At 44.8% G+C, this 25,079-nt stretch overlaps 1 protein-coding gene and 1 long non-coding RNA gene across 5 annotated transcripts; one reads left to right on the forward strand and one right to left on the reverse strand.

The window, feature by feature from the left end:
- Positions 1-1,764: 1,764 nt before the first annotated feature.
- On the forward strand, positions 1,765-23,826 carry LOC112556745. 4 transcript variants are annotated; one of them, XM_025226046.1, is made up of 11 exons: positions 1,774-1,877; positions 11,602-11,842; positions 14,920-15,305; positions 15,496-18,130; positions 18,548-18,775; positions 18,995-19,049; positions 19,789-19,944; positions 20,305-20,790; positions 21,001-21,065; positions 21,294-21,649; positions 21,928-23,826. In XM_025226046.1, the coding sequence occupies exons 4-11, from the start codon at positions 17,987-17,989 to the stop codon at positions 22,154-22,156; spliced, it is 1,719 nt and encodes a 572-aa protein (XP_025081831.1). In that variant the 5' UTR covers positions 1,774-1,877; positions 11,602-11,842; positions 14,920-15,305; positions 15,496-17,986; the 3' UTR covers positions 22,157-23,826. The 4 variants fall into 4 exon arrangements, with proteins under 4 accessions (XP_025081833.1, XP_025081831.1, XP_025081832.1 ...); XM_025226048.1 differs by lacking the exon at positions 11,602-11,842 and having other exon boundaries at positions 1,765-1,877; XM_025226047.1 differs by lacking the exon at positions 1,774-1,877 and having other exon boundaries at positions 11,588-11,842.
- On the reverse strand, positions 9,063-11,420 carry LOC112556809. The gene is made up of 2 exons (XR_003097823.1): positions 10,707-11,420; positions 9,063-9,243 (listed from the first exon to the last, which is right to left on the reverse strand). It is a non-coding gene; the product is annotated as an uncharacterized LOC112556809 (long non-coding RNA).
- Positions 23,827-25,079: the final 1,253 nt, after the last annotated feature.

Consider the following 25,079-nt stretch of genomic DNA (forward strand, 5'->3'; position numbering starts at 1 on the left):
TGCAACACACGCCCACCCGGTCAGCGCGAGGCTGCGACAGACAAAACACAAACCATTTCATCGAGAATCAGACACTAACCCACCCGAGAAATGGTATCGCACCCGGAGAAATCTAACACCGTACTAAACCACTGGTGCCGCCATGCAAGTGATGAGTATTTCAGGTGCTCGTATATCCGGGTACACCATGGAGAACGGAGGACACAGAGAGACAATCCTCTCACCCTCCCATTCCTTCCATGTACATGCCAGTATGATACATGCCAGCTTACACTTGTCAGTTTTGTACCTGCCAACATATACATGTCAGGTTTATATATGTCAGTTTGATATATGTCAGCTTATACATGTCAGGTTTATACCTGTCAATATATACGTGTCTGTTTTCTACATCTTTGCGTGAACAGACACGAGCTTAGCCGAATGAAAAAATATAATCGGTTTGGTCAATGTTTGGTTTATGTCGTTTGTTCACTCGCTCTCTTCTTTTCCATCTTTCACTTTCCCTCTTGGGTTCCAGGACAGGAAACGTTTAGAATGCCGAGCAAGGAACCTACCCATCCCATCACCCCTCCCCCATCACCAGGGCGACATGCTGCAGCAGGCTGGAGGACGTTCACATCCCAGGTCAGGGACACTGGTGACCCCGACGAGTCTGTTGGCATGGGGTCAGTGCGCGTGGTCACCTGCTGTCCTCACACGTAGGCCTATGAAGTGCATATGAACTCCTCCCGATGTCAAGGCTAGCCCTAGATGTCGCTATGAACCCTCGAGGTCAACGGACAGCGTGACCTTGTTTGTTTCCGCATCGCTGATCGGAGAGCGTGCAGCCAGGAACGCTACCCTGGGGCGCTGTCAGTGGACTTTCTTTTTCTCTTTGTATCCATGCCAGTGGTGTCCAACCTTTTGTCGCCCGAGGGCCGCACTCCACATGATATCAACTCTCGCAGCCACAACATGGCGGCTTTGCCCACGTGAGAAATGAAATTTTACAGTGATGTACAGAAGTGTAAGATTCGAGCATGAGGCACCTTCGCGGGCCGGCTGGGCACACCTGATCTATGCAAATTCATTTTATAATTAGAGATTCTGTAAACTATTGAATTACATATTATAAAAATGAATTGAACAGTAACTTTTCTGTATAATATAAGTGAAATATTTTGGTTTTACCAAAATTTTCTCCCTTTAGTTATAAAATAAATTGTATAGTTACAGAATGCATTCTAGAATTATAAAATGTATTTATAGCTAGAGATAATTTTTTAAAATTCTCTTTCTGGTGCCCCATACTTTGCAGTATGTCGGAGAACTTTTAACAGTAAGTGCTACTTGGAATATGTCACAGAATGTCTAATTAAAAACCTTTGAGCAATGAGCGCTGCCAGGAAAGTCAAAAAGTGTTTGGTCTTGAAGTACCCTACGGTCTGCACCCGTGAAGGCTCCTGCAGCAATACTGTATACACACATACACTTGACACATACAGCGTTCCGTTACACTGGCATCCACTGATGCTTGTCATGACTGACCATCGTCATGCAAGTGGTGCATTGTGTCTAACTTGTTTGCATTTTTGTTTCATGTCTCACAACCTTAACCTAATGTATTTTGGTTTCTTCCAAACTATTTCCTGTAATTAATTAACCTTAACTTCATCGAAATAATTTTGTAAAATCCTCCAGATAATTATGTACACGCACACACACACACAGGGCAGGCGGAAGACAGATGAGGGAGGAGGAGAGGGAGAGCCCCTGCAGTCAACGCCGAATCCAAGACGCTCGTCACGTGACTAGCAAGGGAAGCAACTCTCAGGCGACGTCTGACGGAACAGACGACAAGCTCGGGCATGTTGTGTTCCAGTCGGCTGGGGAAGGTAAGGATGTTTGAACTGTCTTACTTTCACTTCCGCAGTCATGTTTTCACGCGCTTGTACTGGTGTCAGACGACACAACACACAAACACCTGGCGAAGCCTCAGACACTCGTCATCTACTTCACACCTCTCCCTCCGTCAGGTAGTCAAGGAAAGTAGGTACATGTACAACAATTCTTCTCACTCCAACACCCACAGAACCGTTACGGCTAGTCACGTGAGAGGCTGTATATTTTTAGAAGCCGTTAGCTAGCCTAGACACCCCGGGTAACGGTGAAACGAAATGCGCTGTCCCCTCCCTGTCCCCCCGCTCTGTGGATAGCGATCTGCAAATGTGTCGCGCTTTGAAAGCAGAAAAAGCGGTTATTTATCTTTTCGTTACGGGTGGGTTCAGCTGGATACCGGCACTTTCGAAACTCGAGTAGTGTTGAAAACTTGTTCTGACTTCAGTGTTTCTGCCACCATTAAAAAAATAAAGTAGGTTGGAGGGCGCATACCAAACCCTTAACTCTCCTCCGCCCTCCACCCGTCTGCTTCCTGAACCTCACAGATTGCTGGGCATGCTCAGCACTTGCTAAAAAGCTCGTGTCGGGTGTCGTACAGTGTAAGGCAGTTATAACAGTACACCCTAACACGATTACTTATTGCGACAGTCTGGTTCTGAAAATACGAGATAAATACTCCGATGGACCCGCATAGGTTTTGTATTAAAGGGATGCAGTTAAAGTCGCAAACCACGTGTGTGCATGTCTGCATGGACACGATGCTGTTGGTCACAGGCTCGTCACGCTTCGTAGCTTCAGTGGCCGGTACCCGGGTACCCGGGGCTTGTCTGTCACCAGTACGGCAGGTCGGATGCCGTCTGGGGCACAATCCGGGTATCCACCTGTCACACCTTAGCTTCCAAGGTTTCCTTCGCGTACATCGTCTTCCTACCTTTAATCATTCTTTGTGAAAGCACTCTCTTATCAGATAAGCCGATAACCAACATGGCTGACAGTTTGCGAAGCGAATAAAGCACACAATGATCTAGGGTTGTAACAACTAACATACTGTCCTCCTGAATGATGAAAGTAATTATATAGTATTATATATCGTTAATATAATATAGCAATCAAACAAACACACAGTTATTATAACTTACTGTAACTAATTTATGTTGTAGATGTTGTCAAACACTGACGAAAAGTTTTACGGAGAAAGTTGTATTTAGTGGTAACAGTTTGGTATTACATTGCAGTAAATATCACGTGTTGTATATTACACTGCAATAAATATTGACCGTAGCACAAGACAACGCAAGAAAAGGAGAATTTGTGGATGGATAGACATGAAGAAAGAAAGAAGGCAATTACATGTACACGTTTATTGTAAAATGTTTCTGTATCTTGCAAAATGTAAAAAAGCTGGTAGCTGACATGGGTTACAACTGGTAATGAATATCATAGTCAAAAATATACATCCAACAGTTAGCCTTTATTTACCCACTGGCTAAATGGGCGCGCGACTTTCTGTTTGTCAGACGGGGCAAAGCATGGCGAGTGATTTCAGACGCTGAGCCTACTCATTCCAATCTATCTCTAAATACTGCTCATTCCAGTCTATCTCTAATTCGAGCACTGCTCATTCCAGTCTATCTCTACACTTCTCATTCTTGCAGCTTTTATTTTTCTCGAGTCCAGACACGTGCACCCTGAAACTAAAACCATTTGTCAAAACCCTAACCCTACAATCTCTCAATGACCAAGCACTAATGACAAACCCAGAGGTGCATATATTTCAGTTGCAGATGTAGAAGGTCCAACCTACTAGTATGCCTACATTAAACAGATTTATAGGCAGCCCTAGATCGCTATTAATCAGTTGTGGCTGTTGAGCTTGTCTGTTCCGCTCTTTTCCAAACAGATGAATAGTGATACAGAGAGCACTTTCCGCCGACAGCCTTTTGAGACCGGTAATTAATACCCCGTTACATTCGCCTATCGCTGTGTAAAGCAGCTCTCGTCACACATGCTCGACCCAATAAGGTTTGAACCACTTCTCCCGTAAATTAAAGTCGTAACTTCACAAGCACGTCACAATCAAATTGAGCCGCCCACTCGGCTTCCACCGACTGAGTCACCGGCGTGAGAGGTGAGCACTGCACACCACTGTGACCTACAATGTACAGTCCTGTGATTTAACCTCCTCATGGCCCTCGCTCTTGACTAAATGTCCCTTACTTTATAAGACCGGGGTGCACGGTCCCTGGCAGGGTAGCAGGTAACCCAAGAATTTACGACCCAAAGTTGCTGTCGGCGCAGGACAAAGCAGCGGCTGAAATAACAGTGCCATTGCAGTTCTGTATTACTTCCAACTGGCTGAGATAAAATTGCAGTGAAACCATTTAACCCTGTCCGTTGCCCTTGTGTCTTTCCCAGGCACTTTGTGCCTCGCCATCTGGTTGGTTACTACCGTTATGGCCGATATACTGATGTGTACACAAATCAAATCAATCAACTAAACAGGTTTTCAGCTGTCTGAGAACGAAGACCTCTCGTTTAATTCTGCGTTTGTGTTGTGAATGTGTTTTGATGTGGATGTCAGTGATTGCCATGTTTGTTTATATGTCTCTGTTTGAATGTCAGTGATGGATCGCTATGTTCCTTGTTTGTTTGTGTCTTTATTGAGCTGTCAGAGATGGATCACCATGTTCCTGTGTTTGTTTACGTGTTTATTTGACTGTCAGAGATGGATCACCATGTTCCTGTGTTTGTTTGTGTCTTTATTGAGCTGTCAGAGATGGATCACCATGTTCCTGTGTTTGTTTGTGTCTTTATTGAGCTGTCAGAGATGGATCACCATGTTCCTGTGTTTGTTTGTGTCTTTATTGAGCTGTCAGAGATGGATCACCATGTTCCTGTGTTTGTTTACGTGTTTATTTGACTGTCAGAGATGGATCACCATGTTCCTGTGTTTGTTTGTGTCTTTATTGAGCTGTCAGAGATGGATCACCATGTTTGCCTTGACTGCGCTGCGGCTCCTACCTTCTCGTCCTGCTGATGGACTGGATTTATTTTTCTCCATTACACAGAAGTGTAGATTGATCGAATCTAACGATTTTCTGGTCTGGAGTATGTCCTTTGCTTCCGTTATTTTTATTTATTTATTTTTTAAACAACGGCGACCATCCTTGTCTCACTAACATTGGTTTTCTGACGATTTCGTGCCTAACACCAGGCTGGTCAGTCCTCTTGTCTTGTTGTGACTCCGACTGTGGTCACCGGGTGTGTCAAGTGTACTGAGCTTGTCTTTGAGACTGGGATGATGCACCACACCAGCGAACTTTATTACTGTTATTATATACCCGCATATATATCCGTAATATATCGACATCTCTGCTGCTCACAGCCACTATATACGAAACCTGTTGATATGTTCCTACATGTCCTGAATTACCTTCGTGACTTTGAAATTGCAATCCTACTTATGTAATTAGCAGTAACTCCAAAAGATTGGGTAGGTCGGGGTAAGAAGAGGCGTAGCACAGGTGTCAGACAGGGAGGCCCTCAAGGAGGTACACGTCACGTGACAGATCAAATAACGTCAAGACACGGAGGATATGGCCGTGCATTGAAAGGTTCACCGGCAAACAATAGTTCTCAGGGAGTGGTGAACAAGATCAAGCTAGTCTCGAGCCTTGTGGGGTTGAGGGATATGTTCCCTCGTCCGCTCTTGCACGACAAACAGCAAAAGGATCTATGGTCGCCATACTCTTTTCACAGCTGTTCTCGCGGCTTTTTCATTTTCGGTTCGAGCTTGTTGGCATCAAATATGAAAATCGCCTTTTTTTGAGCCAACTCCGAGGAAGAATATCTTAAGTCTCGTCGACAAGCCAGGAAACTGTCTTTGTGCAGAAAATAGAACTCTCTTTACCTTTCAGTTCGTTCAGTTACCCTCTTAAGTAAGGTGTTTTGACAATCATCCTATGTTTAAAGTGTGTGTGAGAGACAGAGAGCGTGCGTACGTACGGTATGTATTTACTCATTTTTTATTTCCTTTGTATTCTTGACAGTCCTGCGACAAGGACACGAACTTTCTCTTCATACTTTAATGCCGAGTCATTACCTGAATTGAAGATCTGAAGAAAAAAGTTTTTCCCATCAATTGCACCATCAGCTGCTTCCTCCCAACCTGATCCATGTGAACTGCCCACTTAACCTGAGATAACTTCCATTCATTTATTTCAGAGACCTTAACAAACCGGAAGACCTATATTCAAGACACTGTGGGGAGTGTGAGACGTGTGACACGGCTAACCTTTGACGTGGCGCCCACCCCAGTGAGGGTCAGATTAGTCTCCAAAGGTCTTTTCCCAGAGTGCTTTTCTTTCTGAAAGCGTGGCCAAGCAAGTCGCCTAAACGTTACACCTGAATACAAAACCATTTAACCTTCGACCCCTGCACGTTCATTTATCAGGACTGTAGCGCGCGGACGTGCAACACACAAAACGGTCGCAGGCAACATTGGGTCTGCTCGATCGCACGCCATTGATCTTATCGTCAGTAAGGTGGCCGCACGGCGGCGCCACACATCGACCCGTTAAAAGGAAGACAATCCTGTGAAGGTTCAGCACGCTATGTCCTCCCATTGCCCACCATGCACCTGGGTTAAGCAGTGCACCATGGGTGGAATCGTTGGACGGGTGCGTTTAGGGGAAAAGCGATCTGATTCTCCTCGTCTCTGTGTATGGCGCTCGCCTCTCAATTGACATATACAACAAAACAACAATGTTTTTATCTTGAGGCGGGAGATAAGAGTTATTTTCCGTTAACTATTATAATTCAAATCGTTTTTAACCAGAAAACATTATCGAAAATTTTAACACGTATATTTACAAAATAGCATCCAGATTCACCAATTTGTTTGTGAAGACATTTATTGACATATTAAACCTGGTAACTGTCTCTATCTAATATCCTCTTTGCTCACAGCATTGAAGTAAGGTTTAATACTTATACACTTCTTCATCATCCTCATAACAATTATCGTCAACAATGACGATTATTAATCAATATTTTCCTGAGGATAATTCACACGTTCCTGACAGTTTGTGCAGCGAACTGAGTAACGACTCATTATTCACTTATTCACGTGCGCCAGAAAATCGTTGAGAGTCTGTGGTCGGCGTCGTTGATAAGAGCTCAAGTCAGTATCGTGGGGAACGACACTGAGCTACACAAAACAGTTGTTAGGGAGGTAGTGCAGGTGAGTACGGGAGGAAAAAAAAAACGGAGCAAGGGAGAAAACTACTGTGCCTCATTCTAACATCTAATGCTGCACCAGGTAGAGTTACCTGTTAGTGCCGTTCACGGGACATAATCATTCAATTGAAGGTCGCAACCAGTTTTGATGTTGTGTCCCTTTCTACTTGTTCTCTCCCCCATCCACTCCGTAAGTTCCAGTACATCTCACGCCCTCGTCATATTCTGCTACATGAACATCGCGACACTCACGCACCTTTATCCTCATTCGACCTACTGGCGTCACACTACAATTACACATTGTTTCCGCTGACATCATAAATTACATATAGTTTCTAGCTACGCTTACGTCATAAAATTTATGTTGCGCTGACGTCATAAAATACATTTTCTTTCTCATTCACTGATGTCATAATATGAATAATTCTATTACACTGACGTCACAAATGACATACACTGATTGCACTGAGGTCGAGTTTACCTGTGATTAAATGAACACAAAAATCAATCACCGATTTCAGCAGCCATTTTTTTTTTTTTTTTTTTTGCAGAGATCTGTTTATCACAGTATCCGTTGTTTGAAATGTAGGAGGTAGATGATCACATCTTTTTTCGCTTTTTTCAGAGAAATATATATTTTTAAAAATATTTCTTATGCACACGGGATATTTTGCGGAGAAAGACCTTTGATGATTATTTGATTATTCATTGCATCATTTTGTTTATTTACATTTACATTTCTAAGCAGGTTGGTGATTTACCAGTTATACTCTGAGATTTAGCTTTTTTACTGTCACGTTCCTTTGCTCTTGTCTCCGTGAAACCTCACATTCTGACGATCATGTTGAGAAGACTGTAAGATATCACTTTCTGACATACTGCGTATCTTTTTTAAGAGGTCAGATTCTGACCCTCTTACGGTACAGCATTCCTGTGTAAGATGTCACATTCTAACACTATGAATGTATTCCTCTGTAAGATGTGACACTGATTATGCTTCCGTCAAAGTATTTGTAAGCTGTCAGTCACATGAGACTAGTTTCTGATTGTGTCAGGCGCGGGATGGCACATTACTACGTAATTATACAGCACGGACTAGTATGACTGGCTTGCGCTGATAAATGTCAGTGAACAACTTCTTGACAATCCGCACACACGTGACCGCACCTACCGCTACCGGTCATACGAGACACCAAAAAGATGGACATTTGGAATTCACAGTTCTCCAAGTATGTTGGTTTATACCGGGGATTGATTACAACTGTAAAATCAAGAAAAGTCGACAGAGCTAACAGTAAACTGGATAAACTGCTATAGATTATATACACTCGCTTCCCTTTTGATTGTCGACAAGTGTCGCTCTTGATTATTTAAGCCTAGTGTGGCGGCCACAGTTTCTCTGCTCAAATGAACAAGTTTCCTGCCAGGAACCAATCGTGAATTAGTATACATATATAGAAACCACGCTTTCCTCACAAAAGAAGCAGCAGACAGTGGAAAGCAAACCGCACGCCAGACGACTGATGATTCTCGTTAAGGAGGAGGATGTACACGAGTGACAGTGAAAACTTGTCACACTTGTTGACATCCTCAGGCTGTGAATCTCACGTGATGCACTCACTGCTTGCCCCACCCATATATCCAAAATGAAGAAAGCACAGTGTGCAAAGGTAATTACATCCTTACAGGAAATGTCGACATCTTGAAGTATGTTTGAGACCGATATTCACAAAATTCACAATATCACGGCGCCGATATCCATAGAAGTGAATCGAACCGTAGATCCTTTTGCTGTTTTTGTGTTTAGCAGACGGTTTGTAAACCGAGTGTAATCCGAGCGCCGCAACAACTCGAAGAGTAATCCAGGCGGAAGGAAAGTTGACTGTCGTCACATGAAGCAACACTTTTCCACAGAATCTTGTGATGTTTGTTTACACAGTGGGACTTGTTTGCTTTGCCAGGATTTCCGAAGGAGGGTACAGCGCACAGCCTCTGTCAATGACATATTCATCGCTGGTGTCAGGAGATACCTTTATATATTTTAAACTTGTGTTGTCGCGCTTTGGAAGCTGTCACCGAGAAGCTCTCCCAGCCGCAGTCTGGCGAGGATGAAACAAGATCCAGCTGCACACACACACACAGGTACACCCACACAGGTACACTCTTGCACCCACGCGCGCACGCTCATATTCACACAGGTTTTAAAGTACACATTGCAGTGTGCACAGTTTATACATAATATATCCACATATAAATATTTAAAAACGAAAAATTTCAGTAATCAAGTCGATATAAAAGTAGTCATAGAGCAATTCAGGCTGCAGAGTAAGAACAGATTAAGGAGTTGAGTGCATCTACAGTAAAGTAAATTAAGAAAAAAACTTTGACTTCAAAGAAACTCGGCAACCACTCAAAAATCGAGAAGGGTCCATAACTGTCAACGACCGATGTAATGGGTGTGTGGGCAGCAAGAAGAGGTCATGTAAGCTTTTTCCATAGTCTTTTTTTTTTTAAGTACACTTTCAATCAGAAATTTCTGAAGTTAATTTCTCATCTTATCGTAAGTTTAAGTTTCGTAAGTTATTTTCGATATTTACATTTCCCATATTAACTTTCATTATAGAAAAATACAGGATGTCATTGTTTTCTCGTTTGGTTTCTGCGCCCGCGTGTGTGTGTGAGAGAGAAAGTGTGTAAGACGCACATTCAGAAGACTTAGTTCACTGCCCAAGACTCGGTATCTCAGTGCAAAGAGTCCGTCCACAGGTGCAGGTGATCGTTACACACGGAAAGTTATCAGAATGACAGAAATATCGTCTTGAATGAGGAAAAAGCTGTGTTCCTGCCGCCATCAGTGCGTGTCTGGTCTGGGCGAGGAGTTACCGTGCATGACATGCTTTACCTGAACTTTTACAGGGTATATTGTAGGCATTGTTAACGGCTTGTGTCAATGTAATGTGCTACGGAAACATTATTTGTATGTTTTATTATTTCTGCTTGATTATTTGTCTATTCGTTTGGCCTTTTTGCTGTCTTTGACGTTCCACACACTCCGTTTTCATATTACAAGGGAGGGTGACAAGAAAATTAAAAGCCCCTTTCCCTCTTCTCAAAGATTTTTGTTATCCAATAGCATCGACCTTGGGATATTTTTTTTCTGTCTAAATTACTTTTTTGCTATTCCCACTAGATATCTATGAAACAAAGATAACATTTTTACCGCTAGCCAATTTTAAGGAGAGACAGATCGGCACACACTGGCACATTTCTTTTAAGTCCTGGCAAATAGAACCGCGACAAGTCAAAGACAACGAAAAGCCATGATTCTACTAGCGCCAAGCTGACCTTTGATCTCAGCGCAAACAGTTTGCAACTCCATTAGCAACAGCAACAAGACGACAGTAAGAACTGATACGTAGTGATGGCTGTTGAATCCGCTTGTCTTCTTTGCAGCGGAGTACATTGCTGTTGGTGATTCCGTCTTTCTTGATGAAAGACAACTTTTGCGATATCCCAAAAAAAGTCTTTATGCAAGTACATTTGTTTTACGTGCGTAAATGCAGTTTAGTGGAAACGAAAATACATACCTGTTGGTAATCTTGTTCCTGCGGTGTGACAGTAGCCTGCACAGCATGGTGTCTTGCACCCCGATCGCCCCAACTCCGGATGGGTAGAGACTTTATATAAACTCACTATCACCCGCCAGCGTGTCAGGCAGACCTGGCGTGCACTGCACCCCTTTCAGTGGCACCACCACCCACGATGCAGCTGATTTTTGCGGGAAAAACGCACGTGGTGGTTCCCGCCGTAATCCGCATTATGCGTGTGCGCAGTCGCCTGTCATGCGCAGTGCAGCGGCGCACCGCTCACAATGGCGCGAGTTCAGAGCTGCTGACCCCAACAATGGCGGGGCGTGTTCGCACTGAGCTTACAAGCTGTGCTGTCTGCCAGCCCGTGAACAGGAGGCTGGAGTTGGTGTTGAGAGTTTGTGCCCACGGATGGGTTAGACGGGTGGCAGTTGGGACATTAATGTATGCGCCATCCAAGCATGTAACTTCGTTTTCTAGGGACCACAATGCAATGCCAGATTTCTTGATACCATCTTCAAGCAATATCTCCTTATCTCGACCTGCTTTACTTATTCACTATGTCTGCCTGCTTGATTTGTTCCTCTCTATTTCTCTCTGTATTTCATTGTCTATCGAACATTCTCATCTTGAACTGCCAACTTCGACCATAATTCTTACCATAATATACAAAGAAGTCTGTGATATACTCCATCATTTTTGATTCTCATCCCCATCTCCACAGAAAGACATGATGTTCTTCACTCGCGTCTCTTTTCTCTTGTTTTCGCTCCGTAGTTTTCTGTCCGAATAAATGCTTCATAAAAATAAGTCTCGAACAGCAGATTAGAACATAGCAACGACATCTTGCATTATCAGAAAACCAGTCTTCCCTTTTTTTCCTTATGCACCCAAGGCAGGAAATCTTAAGCCACCCCATTCTCCCCACCCCACCTGACCTACCCAGCGGTGACAGGAACTCGACAGGAGCAATAGACGCCAGCCAACGTGTGTCGAAACCGGAAGTGTGTCCTATTTTCAGCAAGTGCTACCTGGATCAGTCCTGCGCGCCTGATTACCATGAGAACGGACGCCAGCCAGGTGCGAGAAGAAGCGAGACCATGGATAGGCTTGTGAAACATCACGTGACACGGCAGGTGAGTTTTAGGGCGAGAACTCGTAGTTTGAGCAGTAATGGCCACTTAGTGATAGATGCTCAACGATTCTGTGCAGACAGCGTCGACAGTTCACACGTCGTCAAGCCTTTGACTGATAGCAATTCGAATTTGAAAAGCTTGATAGTGATTCGCTAGAGTGAGTGCACGCGTTAGTGATTGTGTGAGAGCTCGTGTTGGTGTACACGTGAATGGTTGTACATGCATGAGTGAATCTGGGGAAGGAGGATGCACGAGAGTGAATGAGATTGTGTTAGATATGTATCCAAAGTATACATACCAAAGTGTAGTAGTATATAAGTAATTGTTAACCACTGAATTTCTGATCACTGTATATCTGCACTTTGTGAGATTTCTAAAGAATTAATTTTGTTTGCGCAAGTTATTGATAAAAAAATGGTATTTGTGTCACAACTGTATATATTACACATATATGTTTGCTTACTTACGTACACACACACACACGTGCGCGTACAGATAAATAGAAGATCGCAGTGGGTGGGGATGACAGCAGTAATTTACCAACAACAGTCTCAAGGAGTTCAGGTTGACTGTTCACGTCACATCGAGAATTTATGTCGACGACACTCCACTGCATCACACACACACAGATATCACACACACACATACCACACACACACAGACATACACACACACCACAGACATACACACACACACACACAAACATACATACACACACACACAGACACACACACACACACACACACACACACACACACAGACTCTCGCCACACCGGGTAGACTATTTTAGCATAGTCGATTTCTCCAGTCGCGCAGCTCCTGAACCCTTATCAGTGATTTTTGCGATAAAAACAACTTGCCTTCACCTACTTTCCCCTTCAGATGAACATCAGCATTGATATGCTAGTGTGTACACCTTGACCCAAGGAAACATCCACTGCAGTGCTTCATGGCTAGGGTTAGGGTGCAGCTATATGGAAACACCTCTTCCTTAAATTATCTCCTCCTCCTCTGTCACTCTCTCTCTCTCAACACACACACAGAGTCGCTCTCGGATATTTGATGAGCCCTTCACAAAGTTGACTGAAAGCAGAGCACACAAACACACAGGTAACATCACGACAGGTATGGTGACTAGGTGTGTGCCGTCCGGGATGTCCCTGTCAACATGCGAATGGCCCCACCTTATGTTATAATCATCGCAAGCTCTGTTTGTACCCGACTTTGGGAGCAAACCTTGATGTGCAGTATTTTCTCTGCTGCTATTAACACATATCTCAGTTTACTAACGGTTGCCATGCTAACCCATACGGTTTAGCAGACCATGTCAGGGAACAGTCCTTTACTCAAAACTGCCAAACGGTCTGTCACGTGCCGCAGACACCAATGTCCAGTATCTGCTTTTTCCTGTCTCCTGTCCTCCTGCTAGAACTTCCCGTCACACCTTTGGTCTGTGCTGTAGGTTGTCATGGAGCTTATTGTGGTAGCAACTACCGAGTGGTTCGTTAGTGTCTGTTGGCAATACACCTCATTTTTTTTCTAATGTAGAGAAGACATCTGTGTGCGTGTGTGAACTGACAGTACACGTGTGCTCGTGCTTCTGTGTATGTATGTATCTGCGTGTGTGTGAGTGTACACCAGCTGAAAGTACAAGATTGAGCTTGTGAATAGGAAGAGGTGCATGTACAGGGCTGGGATGTCAATGGAATCAAGAGTTAGATGGTAAATAGCTGTTTTCAAGTTTCCCGGCCACCGAAGTGCATTCTGCTCTTCACAATTGTGACCTGCACTTATGTGTGCGTGAAGATGCCTCTGACCAAGACAGAGAGAGAATCAGAGTGCACACACTTTAGGACAGAATTTATTTATGGCCTCCATCTTCCTAAACCTCGTGGGAACAATGGCTGAGGGTGCAGTCACTGTAGTTTGCGTGATCTCTCCTGTAAACAAGGCTCTTGTCATCATGGTCTGTCACAGGATAATACTGTGAACAAAGTATTCGTTGCTGTCCACACGACTCAATTCAAAAGCTGTGAGTTCATGAACAGCGGACCTTGTCATCCCAAAGAGCAAACTACTCTCACGCTCTCTGTAACTCTAGCTTCCCCTGCTTTTGTCGCTTTTCAACGAGTGAAAATACTTTGTATTGTCCTGAACTTAGCAGGTTATAGACTAAGCTATCTGCAGTGAAGGTAAACAGGACATGGCGGCTTTTCTTCTTCCGGTGAGTCAATGGGGAGATCAATCCCACATTTGTGAACTGATTCCAGGTATTACACCGGAAAATCCACAGTGACGGTAGTACTCGGCAGAAGAAGAGAAAAATTCGTCTTATAACTCAAAAACAAACTGCGAAAAGACAGACACGCGTAAATTTATATCGAAGTTTGTTTGTTTGTTTGTTTGTTTGTTTGTTTGTTTGTTTGTTTGTTTGTTTGTTTGTAAATGCCGTAACAAACTTTTTCTAGTCAACCCAGCCGTGGAGAATGGGTACTTGACATAGGGTTATAGAAGGTGAGGTAGCGAGGGAGGGGAGATGGGCACTGCTCTCATGTATAGTTGGCCCCGAAAAGTGAGATCCCCAACACTTCAACCACCCAGCCACCCACCCTCAAAGACCTGAACAGTTAGGACATGACCATTGACCCGTAAAAAACTGCTGGAAGGCCTTTGTCCGTGTATGCTTGTTTGATTACATGGATTAACATGGACTGATTCTGATTGCTTAAGGATGCACGATACCTGGTGAAGGTTGACACAGGTGGTGTTAGGGAAGAGCAAGAAGGATTATTAGGTAATATGGCCTTAATTCATTATGGGATGTGTCTGTAAGACAAGTCATGGGATGTGTCACGGATGTTGAATGTAGCTACATCATGGTTAGCGAGGAGATTAGCCACCTGTGACACACATTGTGCTAGGACAGTTATTAATGGGGCCACAATGGAATATATAATATACAGTCTGAATCCTCTCTTTCACGCCAGAATCAACATCTGTCGTTTAAACTGTTCAGTGATTTGACTGTGTAAACCAAACTGTTTACTGATCTGGTTGTATAAAATAAACTGTAACAGGTGGAAGGAGATGAGACAGGCAGAGTAGCAATGCTGGACATGTTACAAGCACCGACTCTTCCGAAATATTCTCCCTTCTGTCGCACCTTTCACGGACAGTCCGCTATCAACGCCTCTAGTGGTGGACACGAACACGCCATTTCCTGCCTATCAACACAGCCCACTTACGTCCCCTGCAGCAGCAAGGATTGCATCCCTTGGATCACCCGTCAGCCCCTCCTGGCAGCGTCCCCAAGGAGCGGGAAGCTTGCCCCTGAGGTCACCAAAACGGACTATTTCGTTCGAGTTTCCCTCAGACCTGTCTCCGGACCAGATTGCGCACATACACAGACAAGTGACACAGATGGCCAGTGCAGCCGGCACCGCAGACTCCGTGAAGATTACTGGTAATGATGCAATAACTGGGGCTCTTCTGTCATGTGTCAAACAGTTTTATATTTAGATTAATAATTTCCTTCGTTCTTTAGGGTAGTGTTGATTTTTCAATGTGTAATTTCCAAATTAAAGATAAAAAGTTGTATATTGACCAGGATTTTTTTCCTTGACATGTAGTCTATAACTGTGATTTGTAAACAGAGGGGATGATACCGGAAGTAGAGGATCTGCCCATCATTCAGCTCCAAGCTCCACCTAAGGCCAAAGTGAAGCGGCAGCTTTCCATTGACAGTTCTCCACCGCAGAGCTTCATGTGTCCAGCGACCGGAGCTGCAGCACGCCTCACCAAGGGAGGTCAGTAGCGTTTCCCAAAGGCAGTTTCTTTGCATCCACCTCAACCGCGCGGAGCCAGAGCTATGTGGTGTTACTGCTGCTCTGACGTCTCAGCCAATCAAAAGCCTTGTCCCAGACTCTACTGTACCTTTGGAGTTGTCGCGGTCTCAGATGGGAAGAGAACTGCTTGGGATGACTCCTGACACTATGTCACCCAAGAGGCTGAGGTCGGAACATGGCAGTGTACCTTGCACACCTTCGAGGTCACTGCAGCCAGAAGATCAAACAAAGACACGAGCTCCTCTCCACAAGCAGGAGGCCGTGCATCGACCCCCAGGGCAGGAAGTCGAGCCTCGACCCCGAAATCTGCAAAACGAAGTAAAGAGTCGGACATCGTCTTTGTGTTTCCAGAGCTGCATGGTAATGAAGACATCAACGATGATGACGCCGCCGTAGATGACATTTGCTCCGTTTTGCCAAAGGAAGTCGTCAGTGAGAACTTAACATCACCTTTGTCCTGCACTAAATTCACCCACGATGACAGTTATCAAAGTATTCGCTCTTCTCCAGCAGAACAACATTACGATGTCAATGGTGTGTCCATTCTTCAGGTGGAAAGTGCTCAAGCAAGTCTCGCTGTTAATAGTTCATTTTCCGACCACGGAAAATAGTAAAATAGACATGGCGGACCAGGCCTCATCAACCCGCCCGCTGAAGGAGCTTGCAGATGATTCTTCAACAACAACCAATCGTTTACATCCTCATTCCGAAGGCAAGAACGAGTTGCAACGAAAAAATGCAGAGTTATTCGAATGGTCCGCCAGAATGCCTTCTATTTTATCTCAAAACACAGCACAAAGGAAAGTACTCAAGACCTCCATTTCTGATTCAGTCATTTCGGAAGTTCATCACCGCAAGGGCTCAGATCTGGTAGGGCCAGACCCCACGAAAGGCCTTTCACCAACGTTTCAATGCGCGGGCAGCACGAGAAGTGGCAACAGTCGCCTTCATACGTGTCCCCGGATCCCCCTCAGAAAGTGACTCAAAACCTAATCATGGCGGTGCCATCGAAAAGAAACAGACTTAGCTACGGCTGCGAGTCTGACAAGCTTCATAAGGACATCACTGTTTCGCCATCTTCCAATCAGTCGGTCAAGAACACTGAAAACTCTTCTGCAGCATCCTCATCGTTTACTCATACAACAGCCCAGGTCATGCCATTAACTTGCTGCGATAACCCCTTTCTAGTAGATGCCCTCGAACCGGAGTCCAGAACAGCTGTTCTGTGTCAGTCAAAGGTCAACCCCTTCACTTTCACCACCAAAGATATAGAAAAGGCATGCACGTCTCAGAGCGAACCGCTCCAGGATTTTTCTTCAAAACAGGACAGTGTTCTGTCCTCGCCAAGGTTCACGGACTCACCTTACCAAGCGGAAGTGATTCAGCTGAGGACAAGCTCCCAGTGCATGCAGGATGTCGCACAGGCTGACCTCATTGGAGAACACTGGGGCGGCTGGACAGCTCGCGCCATTTACAGCAGTCAGGGAGGTCCAGAGTCCTGACTGGGAAGCCGGCTGCTCAGGAGAACGCAGTGTTCTACATGAAGGAGGATAATAGGAGTCAGAGTATTTTCAGGAGTCACAGAAGCGAAGGAGCAGTAAGTGACGTAAGCAGAGCACGAGAAAGAATGACCGTTCCTCGTGACGTAGGCACTGAGGTACTTGGGTAACTCTCCCGACAATCGTCCTCTCGTCCGACAAATGTCAGACTCGCCAACGACCGACCAGCACCAGCTGGTGTTCCCAGGAGACCAGGAACTCTTTTTCACGCACAACTACCGCGCAGCGCCCCCTGTGGAATATCCTACGACTTCCGTGAAGGATGCCATGGGCAAGAATGTCCCCGAAAACGAACAAGTGTTCCGCGAAATACAGTCTGGCCAGAAAATGATTGTTCAAGCCTCGAACTCGTACGAAGCAGAAAAAGCCTACTACACTCAGTCGAGTATGAACTCAGGAGGAGCAGAAGAAAAGACGACTATCCTACAGAGGAAGGAGGATAACTCAGTTCGAGAACAATCACCTCAACGGATGGTGACTACTTATTCACACAGAAAAGGGCGACAACCTTGGTTTGATCCAGCCAAGACGATTCAGCAAGATCACAGCGGTTACCTGCCTTTCCAGCCGCATTCCCGGCCCTTTCCCTGCTCGTCCACTGGAGGTCATTATGAGGCCACTCGGGTCCCTGAGTGCTTCGCAGAAAGCGTGGGTGTAGGTGCCAGTCCGAGGCACCTGAGGTACGAGGAGCAGCAGACAGTTGCCCACGGTGAGGAGGAGGACGATACCGTGTTCTTCGAATGCTGCCTCCAGGCGGCGCCAGACGTCTACGGCCAGCCAGGCAGCTCGCCATCACCACAGCAACGCCGCAATCCTTTTACCGGGGCCACTCCCTGGCCGCAAGACTTGATTTCAGAGATGCAGGCCCACTTCACCCCCAAAAGGTCAGTTGAGCCAAGCGTTAGGTCGCTTCCTTTATTTAAGCGCCACCTTGTAACGATTTCCCTCTAAACGAATCGCAAACCTGTCCTCGTCACCTAGGTAAATTATCTCCCTTTTTCTACCACGCGAGCTCCTGACATTTATGTCGACATCCTTATGGTCTTCATCATTATCATCACACCATCATCAATATCGTCAGCTCATTAACCCTGGTTAGCCGTGCCGATTTCAGTATCAGCTCTCACCTTCTCTCTCGTTTCTCTGTCATGAACTGAGCGTAAGTCACGTGATGGGATGGGGATTGTCTCGTCTTGCTAGCCTCTCCTTCTCCTTCCATGTGCCGTTCCACGGATGCAGAGATTTTTATTATCACCATTATTTGTGCTGACATTGTTTTGGTGTCCATGGTCTGTGTCCAGCCGGCCAACTCTGCGCAGTCACAGCAATGTGGAGCAGTCGCCAAACCAAGCAGAGCTGGAGGAGATGGCGCCATTCAAGTACCTGCGGTCCTACTCGGAGCACATCACAGACCCGGGGTACCTGGTCAAACAGCGCCGAGCTCTGTCCGACAGCTGCAACAAGCGCCCGGGGAGCGACTGACCACGTGCGAGGGAGCAGCCAGACCCGCTTGGAGGATGGGTCCAGAGGTACCCGGAACTGAACGCCGATATTTGTCTCCGACCAGTTTATCAGTGGCTGGTAGTGGTTATCAGTACTTTGTGGTATTTTAATATGTGACGAGAGTAATATTTGCATGTAGAGTTACACACAGTCCATCTTTGTATCGTGGCTCGCTGTAGTTGAAACTGTAGTCCACAAAATATGAAGAAGACTCCACTCCTAAAACATTTTCTATTTATCTTCAGCCAAGACCGATGACCGAGAGGGGGTCAGGTGGTGCCAGACGCCAATTGTTCACAGGTACAGTGCAGGCTGTGCTGCCTGACCACGTGCTGCTGTGCGGCAAGGAAACGCGTGTGGAGCATTGGTAATCACCGTTGGGAGTCGATAATCATCGTGAGGCATGGGTAATCACAGTAAGGAATGGGTGATCTCCGTGAGGCGTGTGATATCACCGTGAGGTGTCCGTGAACACCGTAACGAATGTGTAGTCTCTGTGAGGAGTCGGTAAATACCACGAGGCATGAGTATTCATCGAGGGGTTTAAACCAATTGGGCAATCCCCGTGTTTCCTTTTCGCACAAAAAGCACGCGTTTGGGCAGCAAACAAATGTGTGCTTGTGTCATCACATGTCACTTAGGAGTTAACAACTGGTGTTTAAAAGTGTCAAAGCATGAACCTAAAATATTCACCTACAACTTGTTTCAAACTGTACCTTTTATTTATTTCAGTTACTGCAACAAGAACTTTGTATCATTAATAACGTTTGTGAACCAGTGTCAAAATGTACTGTTAAAAATAACCTATCTTCTGTATTGTATTCATCCTCCTGTATAATGTATAATGTATAATGTACTGGATTGAAAGTTATTATTATGATGTAATGCGAATTAATTTATTTTTAATTTGACGCCCATCATGAGTTTCCATCTCGAACTTTTTACACCTTCGCTCACCGCACCATCCACGTCCTTCACTAAGTTTCGAGTGAAACTCACTAGTGAACTTTTAACATTTAAAGCTGTTTATTGTCATTAGATGTGCGCCATCTGCAATCGCCGGAAGGAGGCAACATGCGTCTCTTCACTTACACCCCACTGCTTCGGAGTCACAGCTTCTCGTACGCACATCCACCCCGGATTAGGAACAGATACTCCAGTGCTAGCGACGATAACAGAAACTCGAGAGAACCAGGTAAAAACATAGCATGCTGGGACTGGTGTGTCCCTGCTTGATTCGATACAGATGTCACATAATTAAATTAAAATTAAATTGATCGAGATGTATTTATCGTCCATTATGACAGCAGTATGTATCTATAAATGTATGCATGTATTTATATAGTATGTTTGTATGTATGTATGCATGTGCTTCTCTGCATGTGGTCTCTGTATACAGGGATGGCTGCCTTGCCGTGATGTAGTCTTAGTTGCTGGCTCGGTGTAAAACACAAATTCTCTCCCCCTGCGTGTGAGGGTCGACAAGCTATTCAATTCCTCTTCCCCCTGTCGTGTGTGCGTGTTGTCTTGCTGCTCAGTGCTGCGTCTGTTGCAGGCGACCTGGATGTGCGCGTAGAGTGTTTCAGTGCCACGCCATCCGGCGAGTGGCGGGTACCAGAGCACGAGGCGAACCACAGGAGCGCCGTCTGTCGGAGAATCGACCTGCACATCCAGAACATCCTGGAGAGCCACCGACAGATGCGGCCCAGCACCAACACGTACGGCGAGCTGGACCGGTGGCGATCCCAGGAGGCCGAGGTGCTACGCCTGACGGAGGAGGCTTCCTGTCTCATCGACAAGCTCAGCGAGCATCACCGGGTGGTGTATGACGTCACCAACGGCAGCGTTCTCATCAGAATCAACTGCCAGACCTTGCTGGGCGTCCTTGACCTGTGGCAGCTTTATCAGAGCGGCACTTTGCACGGTCTGGTGAACGAGCTGTTTGGAGGAGACAAGCTCCTGGACGATCTGCAAGTCAGGGACGCCATGTTCCGGGTCAGGGTGTGTCCCCGACAGTACAAGCAGTGCCTGCAGGAGCTGGGTGAGTACAACTCGCTGGTCTGTCAGCCTCCCATTACCACCATGATGTGTGCTTGTCGTTTTGCTCATTATTGCATCTGTCTGTGCTGTGGGATTGTACTGCAATCAAGAAATAATTGTGTCTAATAGGTTTAAAGTTTTACATAATGAGAATGACATATGAAAGAATCAAAGAACCGCTTAACGCAATATTTATTTTTTGACACCGCAGGCTCTTCTGTGCTTTTATATCTACAGCCATCGACGACTGCTCGGCCCCTCAACATAATAAAGAAGGTACTATTGTCTCTCTGCACTCACTCTCTTTTCCCTCACTCCTGATACTGTTAGTTTATTTATTTATTTATTTTATTTTGAAATTCAGACTTTCACCTAGTTGTTCTTAAGAAATGAACAACATATATTATCATGTTTGCACCCGCTCCCATTATGACATTCATTGCCGGGTAAACAGCTTTCTGTTCGTTCTATTACCGTTGTTATAAAGGACTTTGTTTATTACAGGCCTCGTCTTGTAGCAGCGCCGAGAACATTCTTACAACAGCTCCCTGTTCTCCGGCCTCTGGACGGTTCTCGCAGTCCGCGCATGTGCTGTCCACGTCTTCACCGGCTGCCACCTCGTCCTGGAACACAAAGTCACCCTCTACCCCTCCATGGAACACAAAGTCGCCGTCTACCCCACCGTGGAACACAAAGTCACCGTCTACCCCTCCCTGGAACACAAAGGCACCCTCTACCCCTCCCTGGAACATAAAGTCACCTTCTACCCCTCCGTGGAACGCAAGGTCATCCACCCCGACAAGTCGCGAGGGGAAGTTCCTTTACGGTGACCTCGTTCCGCGCAAAGCCTTCAGCGAACTGTGAGTGGCGCGGCCTTCCAACCCTCTCTTTCACGCTCGTCATCCGCGACATGTTCTAAGTTCTTGGCTTTCACCTGCAACACATATTCAAATTATAAAATTGGTCCGTGTGCCCCGAGCACAATTGTGCACGGGTGTGCATTAAGTTTGGGTTAGCAGCATCCTCTAGCATTTAACAAAAGTCGTAAACCTGTTCTCCAGGTTTGAGTATACAGACACTAATAAAATATAGACTACAAATGAAAGATTTTATCATTTCTTTTATTTGTTTTCAACAGAAATCTTTCTGACGGTGAAACTCCAGCATCGCCCACAAAAAAGAAAAGTTCGTTTGACAGCCTGTCACAGAAGGAGAACTCCGGCTGGTCACCTTTGCACTCTCCTCGCCTCTGTACCACGGCCTCCCAGGGCAGACGGCGCAAGGCAGACACAGACTGTGAAGAAAGTAGTGAAATATGTTTGCTCCAGATGTCATGTCATGCTCAACAGCTGCCAACAGACCAGTGACGTCATCGTATAACCGCTTTATTTGTTCAACTTGCATTTTATTGTCAGTTGTAAAAGTACTTGTGTGTGTGAGAGAAAGAAAAAGGAAAGAGAAAGGCAAAAGATTTGTGATGTTTGTGTGCTATGTGTCCAAAATGAAATGTTGGTAAAGATGTACTTACATTTGCAAAATATGTTTTGCAATCTTCCAAACCACAGCATGCTGCCGTTTATGAGCATGACAGTTGAACCAACAAACATCTTCCAAGGACCCGTGTAAATGAGTTTTCAATATCATGCTAGACGATGTTCAAAGGCAAACATCAGATTTTGCTGGCCAGTTTAAAGCTGATATTGTAGATGTGGATGTTTTATTTATCTCATCATATATGTCTGATATACAGGTTTCAATAGCAGACTATCAATGCATATACACCCCGCACACCGAGTGACAGTTATGATAATACTGTTGTTATACTGCTGTTGTGACTAATCCTCCAGTGCAGTTACAGCGAAAACCTTATAAAGTATATTTACAACAAATATTAATTTTTAAGTAAATATATTGTTTGTGGCTGTTACTTGTGAAGTTATTGGTAGAAACCAAGACAGACTTTTCCTCGATGTTGAGCGAAATGTAAATTTATTCAGAACTTACAAAAGACATTATTATGGTTAGATGAAGTGCAATTATATATAAATTATATAAATGCTAGAATACTATATTAATACTTTTAAAGTGTATCAGGCTTTGTCAATTTCTTGGTGAGTGTAATGAAATGAAAAATGCTGGATAGGCCTGGCGATGTTACCAGCTGTGATTCACCCTCAGTTTGTACTGAATGTTTTAAATGTTTTAAGTTACCTTGATTCCAGCATTGGAAACAAATGAACCTTTCTGGTGAAGTACACACGAAATATAAAAACGGAAGTATGATGGCGAATAGCTGTCATTTTCCCATATTTTTGACATATTTTTAGTAGAAAGCCTATTGGCTGAGAGTGACAAGTGCTAATGATTCCATTGTCTTCACTGGCTTCCCTCGGAGACCCAGAGCTGCTTTCTACAAACTGTGCCCGGCTACCTTTCTCCCCAAGTTTCACTGAATTTTCTATGGGATTTTATTGCCTTCTTATGAGTGAGAATCGGCGAAGGACTGAAGCAATAGTTGCTAACTACAGAGAACTACTACGTCTGTTTGGTTTCTTCAGATTCTCCCTACCATGATTATTATTGTTGTTGTTGTTGTGATTGATATCACTGGTAAAGCGCCATGAGCTTGCTCATAGGGTATGGATATGGCGCTTTACAAATCCTTTATTTTATTATTTTTATTATTTGTTCCCGCATCTACTAAAGGTATTTTCAAGCATTTTTAAAACTACATTTTTGCGGTGTATTACCTAAAGGCCATCTTAACGGGACAAATATGAACAAACACTTGATCAATTTTTACAAAGCTTTTTACACCTATCATGTAAAATAGTGTCAAACATTAGTTTATGTTTGTCCCATTAAGAACGGTTTTTATAAAATTTCTATTTATAAGACTTAATCGTTTGCATGAGTTGTTAACATGCTACATTTTGCACGTTTTAAAACAGTATTCATATTCAATAGCTGCAAGACTGTTGAATTTTCTACCGTGTGAGTGATAATTTTACGAAATAAAATGGTCTTTACTGTCAAATATTGTGTAGATAATATTTATATCAGATAAAAACGAGTAATACGCTGCTTAACTCGTGTGTGTGAGGGGGGTGTACTGGTGGGTGCGTGCGTGTAAGAGTCCTTATACAGACAAATATTACACACTGGACTGACATATCTATTATATAAGAAGAAAATGCACGATATTTAGCCTCGAGAAACAAGGAATTGTAGGATTCCATGGAGATAATCTCAAGGACTTCTGGGACTAGGCTACCCTCAGTCCGGTAGCGAGGCGACCAACCTAGTCTCCAGGTGGCGGGTAGGAAAGCCCCAGGTATGAAGCTAAGCTGCGAAATAAGTCTGGGGCTTCCTGGACGAATAAGCAATCGGAGACCAACTGGCGGTGTTCCAACCTGGATAGGGCAGAGATGACATCATAGGCAAGTGAGTAGAACAGAAGCCTGACAAGGCCTGACAACAATCCCACATACCCACCAACTTCTATTCACCCGCTTTTACACAGCAACAACACCAGACCTGTCATTCTTGTACTGACGACAACCACAAGAAAGTCATCAGAAACAGGACAGGTTGGAAGAAGTGATCACCACTTCATACCATCTCAGAAAGTATGTCACCAAATTCAACCTCCCCCCACAGTTTGCAAGATGAAATTACAAGAAGACACAATAGTGAATCTTCAGTATGCGCATCAGACAGGTGTGAGAAGCAGCTACACACCACACTGAACAAGTGAACTACACACGACTCACGACGAGCTCAACAAAGCTCAGGGTTCTGGTGGGTGGACACCACAGCCGCAAGGCGTTCCACAAGGATGAGTTCTTTCACCAAATCTATTTATACTCTTTATCGACGACCTCGTATCACAGTTACCCAAAGGTAACTAACCTTCACATAGAGGACCTGTTTCTCTGATACCCGGATGAACATGTCACAAGGGCAACGTACGACATGCAGCTTGCTCTTGACAAAATCCCGCCTGGGTAAACAAATGGTGTGTCAGTCAACAGAGAGACGACAGCCACAGCCTTTTATCACTTCGCACCAAAGTGCAAGCTGGAAATTTAATGCTGAGAGACACACCACTAAAATATGAAGATCAACAGACGCCCCGTGGGTGACCTTTGACAAGGGGCTGACATGGAACCAGCATATTGCCTGTGCTGAAGGCAAGGACAGAAAAAACAAGGACAGAGTATCGCCATATTATCTTCACCACAATTCTGCATTTCAGTCAAGGACGAACACATCGGTACAAGCAAGCAA

Source organism: Pomacea canaliculata, linkage group LG2 (genome assembly GCF_003073045.1).
Source record: "Pomacea canaliculata isolate SZHN2017 linkage group LG2, ASM307304v1, whole genome shotgun sequence".
NCBI classification, from domain to species: Eukaryota; Metazoa; Mollusca; class Gastropoda; order Architaenioglossa; family Ampullariidae; genus Pomacea; species Pomacea canaliculata.

What these genes read in the sequence shown, in the direction of transcription:
- LOC112556745 (XM_025226048.1), top strand. Translation starts at nt 17,987, where the DNA reads ATGCTGCCTCCAGGCGGCGCCAGACGTCTACGGCCAGCCAGGCAGCTC. An exon ending in GCCCACTTCACCCCCAAAAG is followed by an intron (nt 18,131 to 18,547) that starts GTCAGTTGAGCC and finishes GTCTGTGTCCAG; the next exon opens with CCGGCCAACTCTGCGCAGTC. An exon ending in CAGAAACTCGAGAGAACCAG is followed by an intron (nt 19,945 to 20,304) that starts GTAAAAACATAG and finishes CGTCTGTTGCAG; the next exon opens with GCGACCTGGATGTGCGCGTA.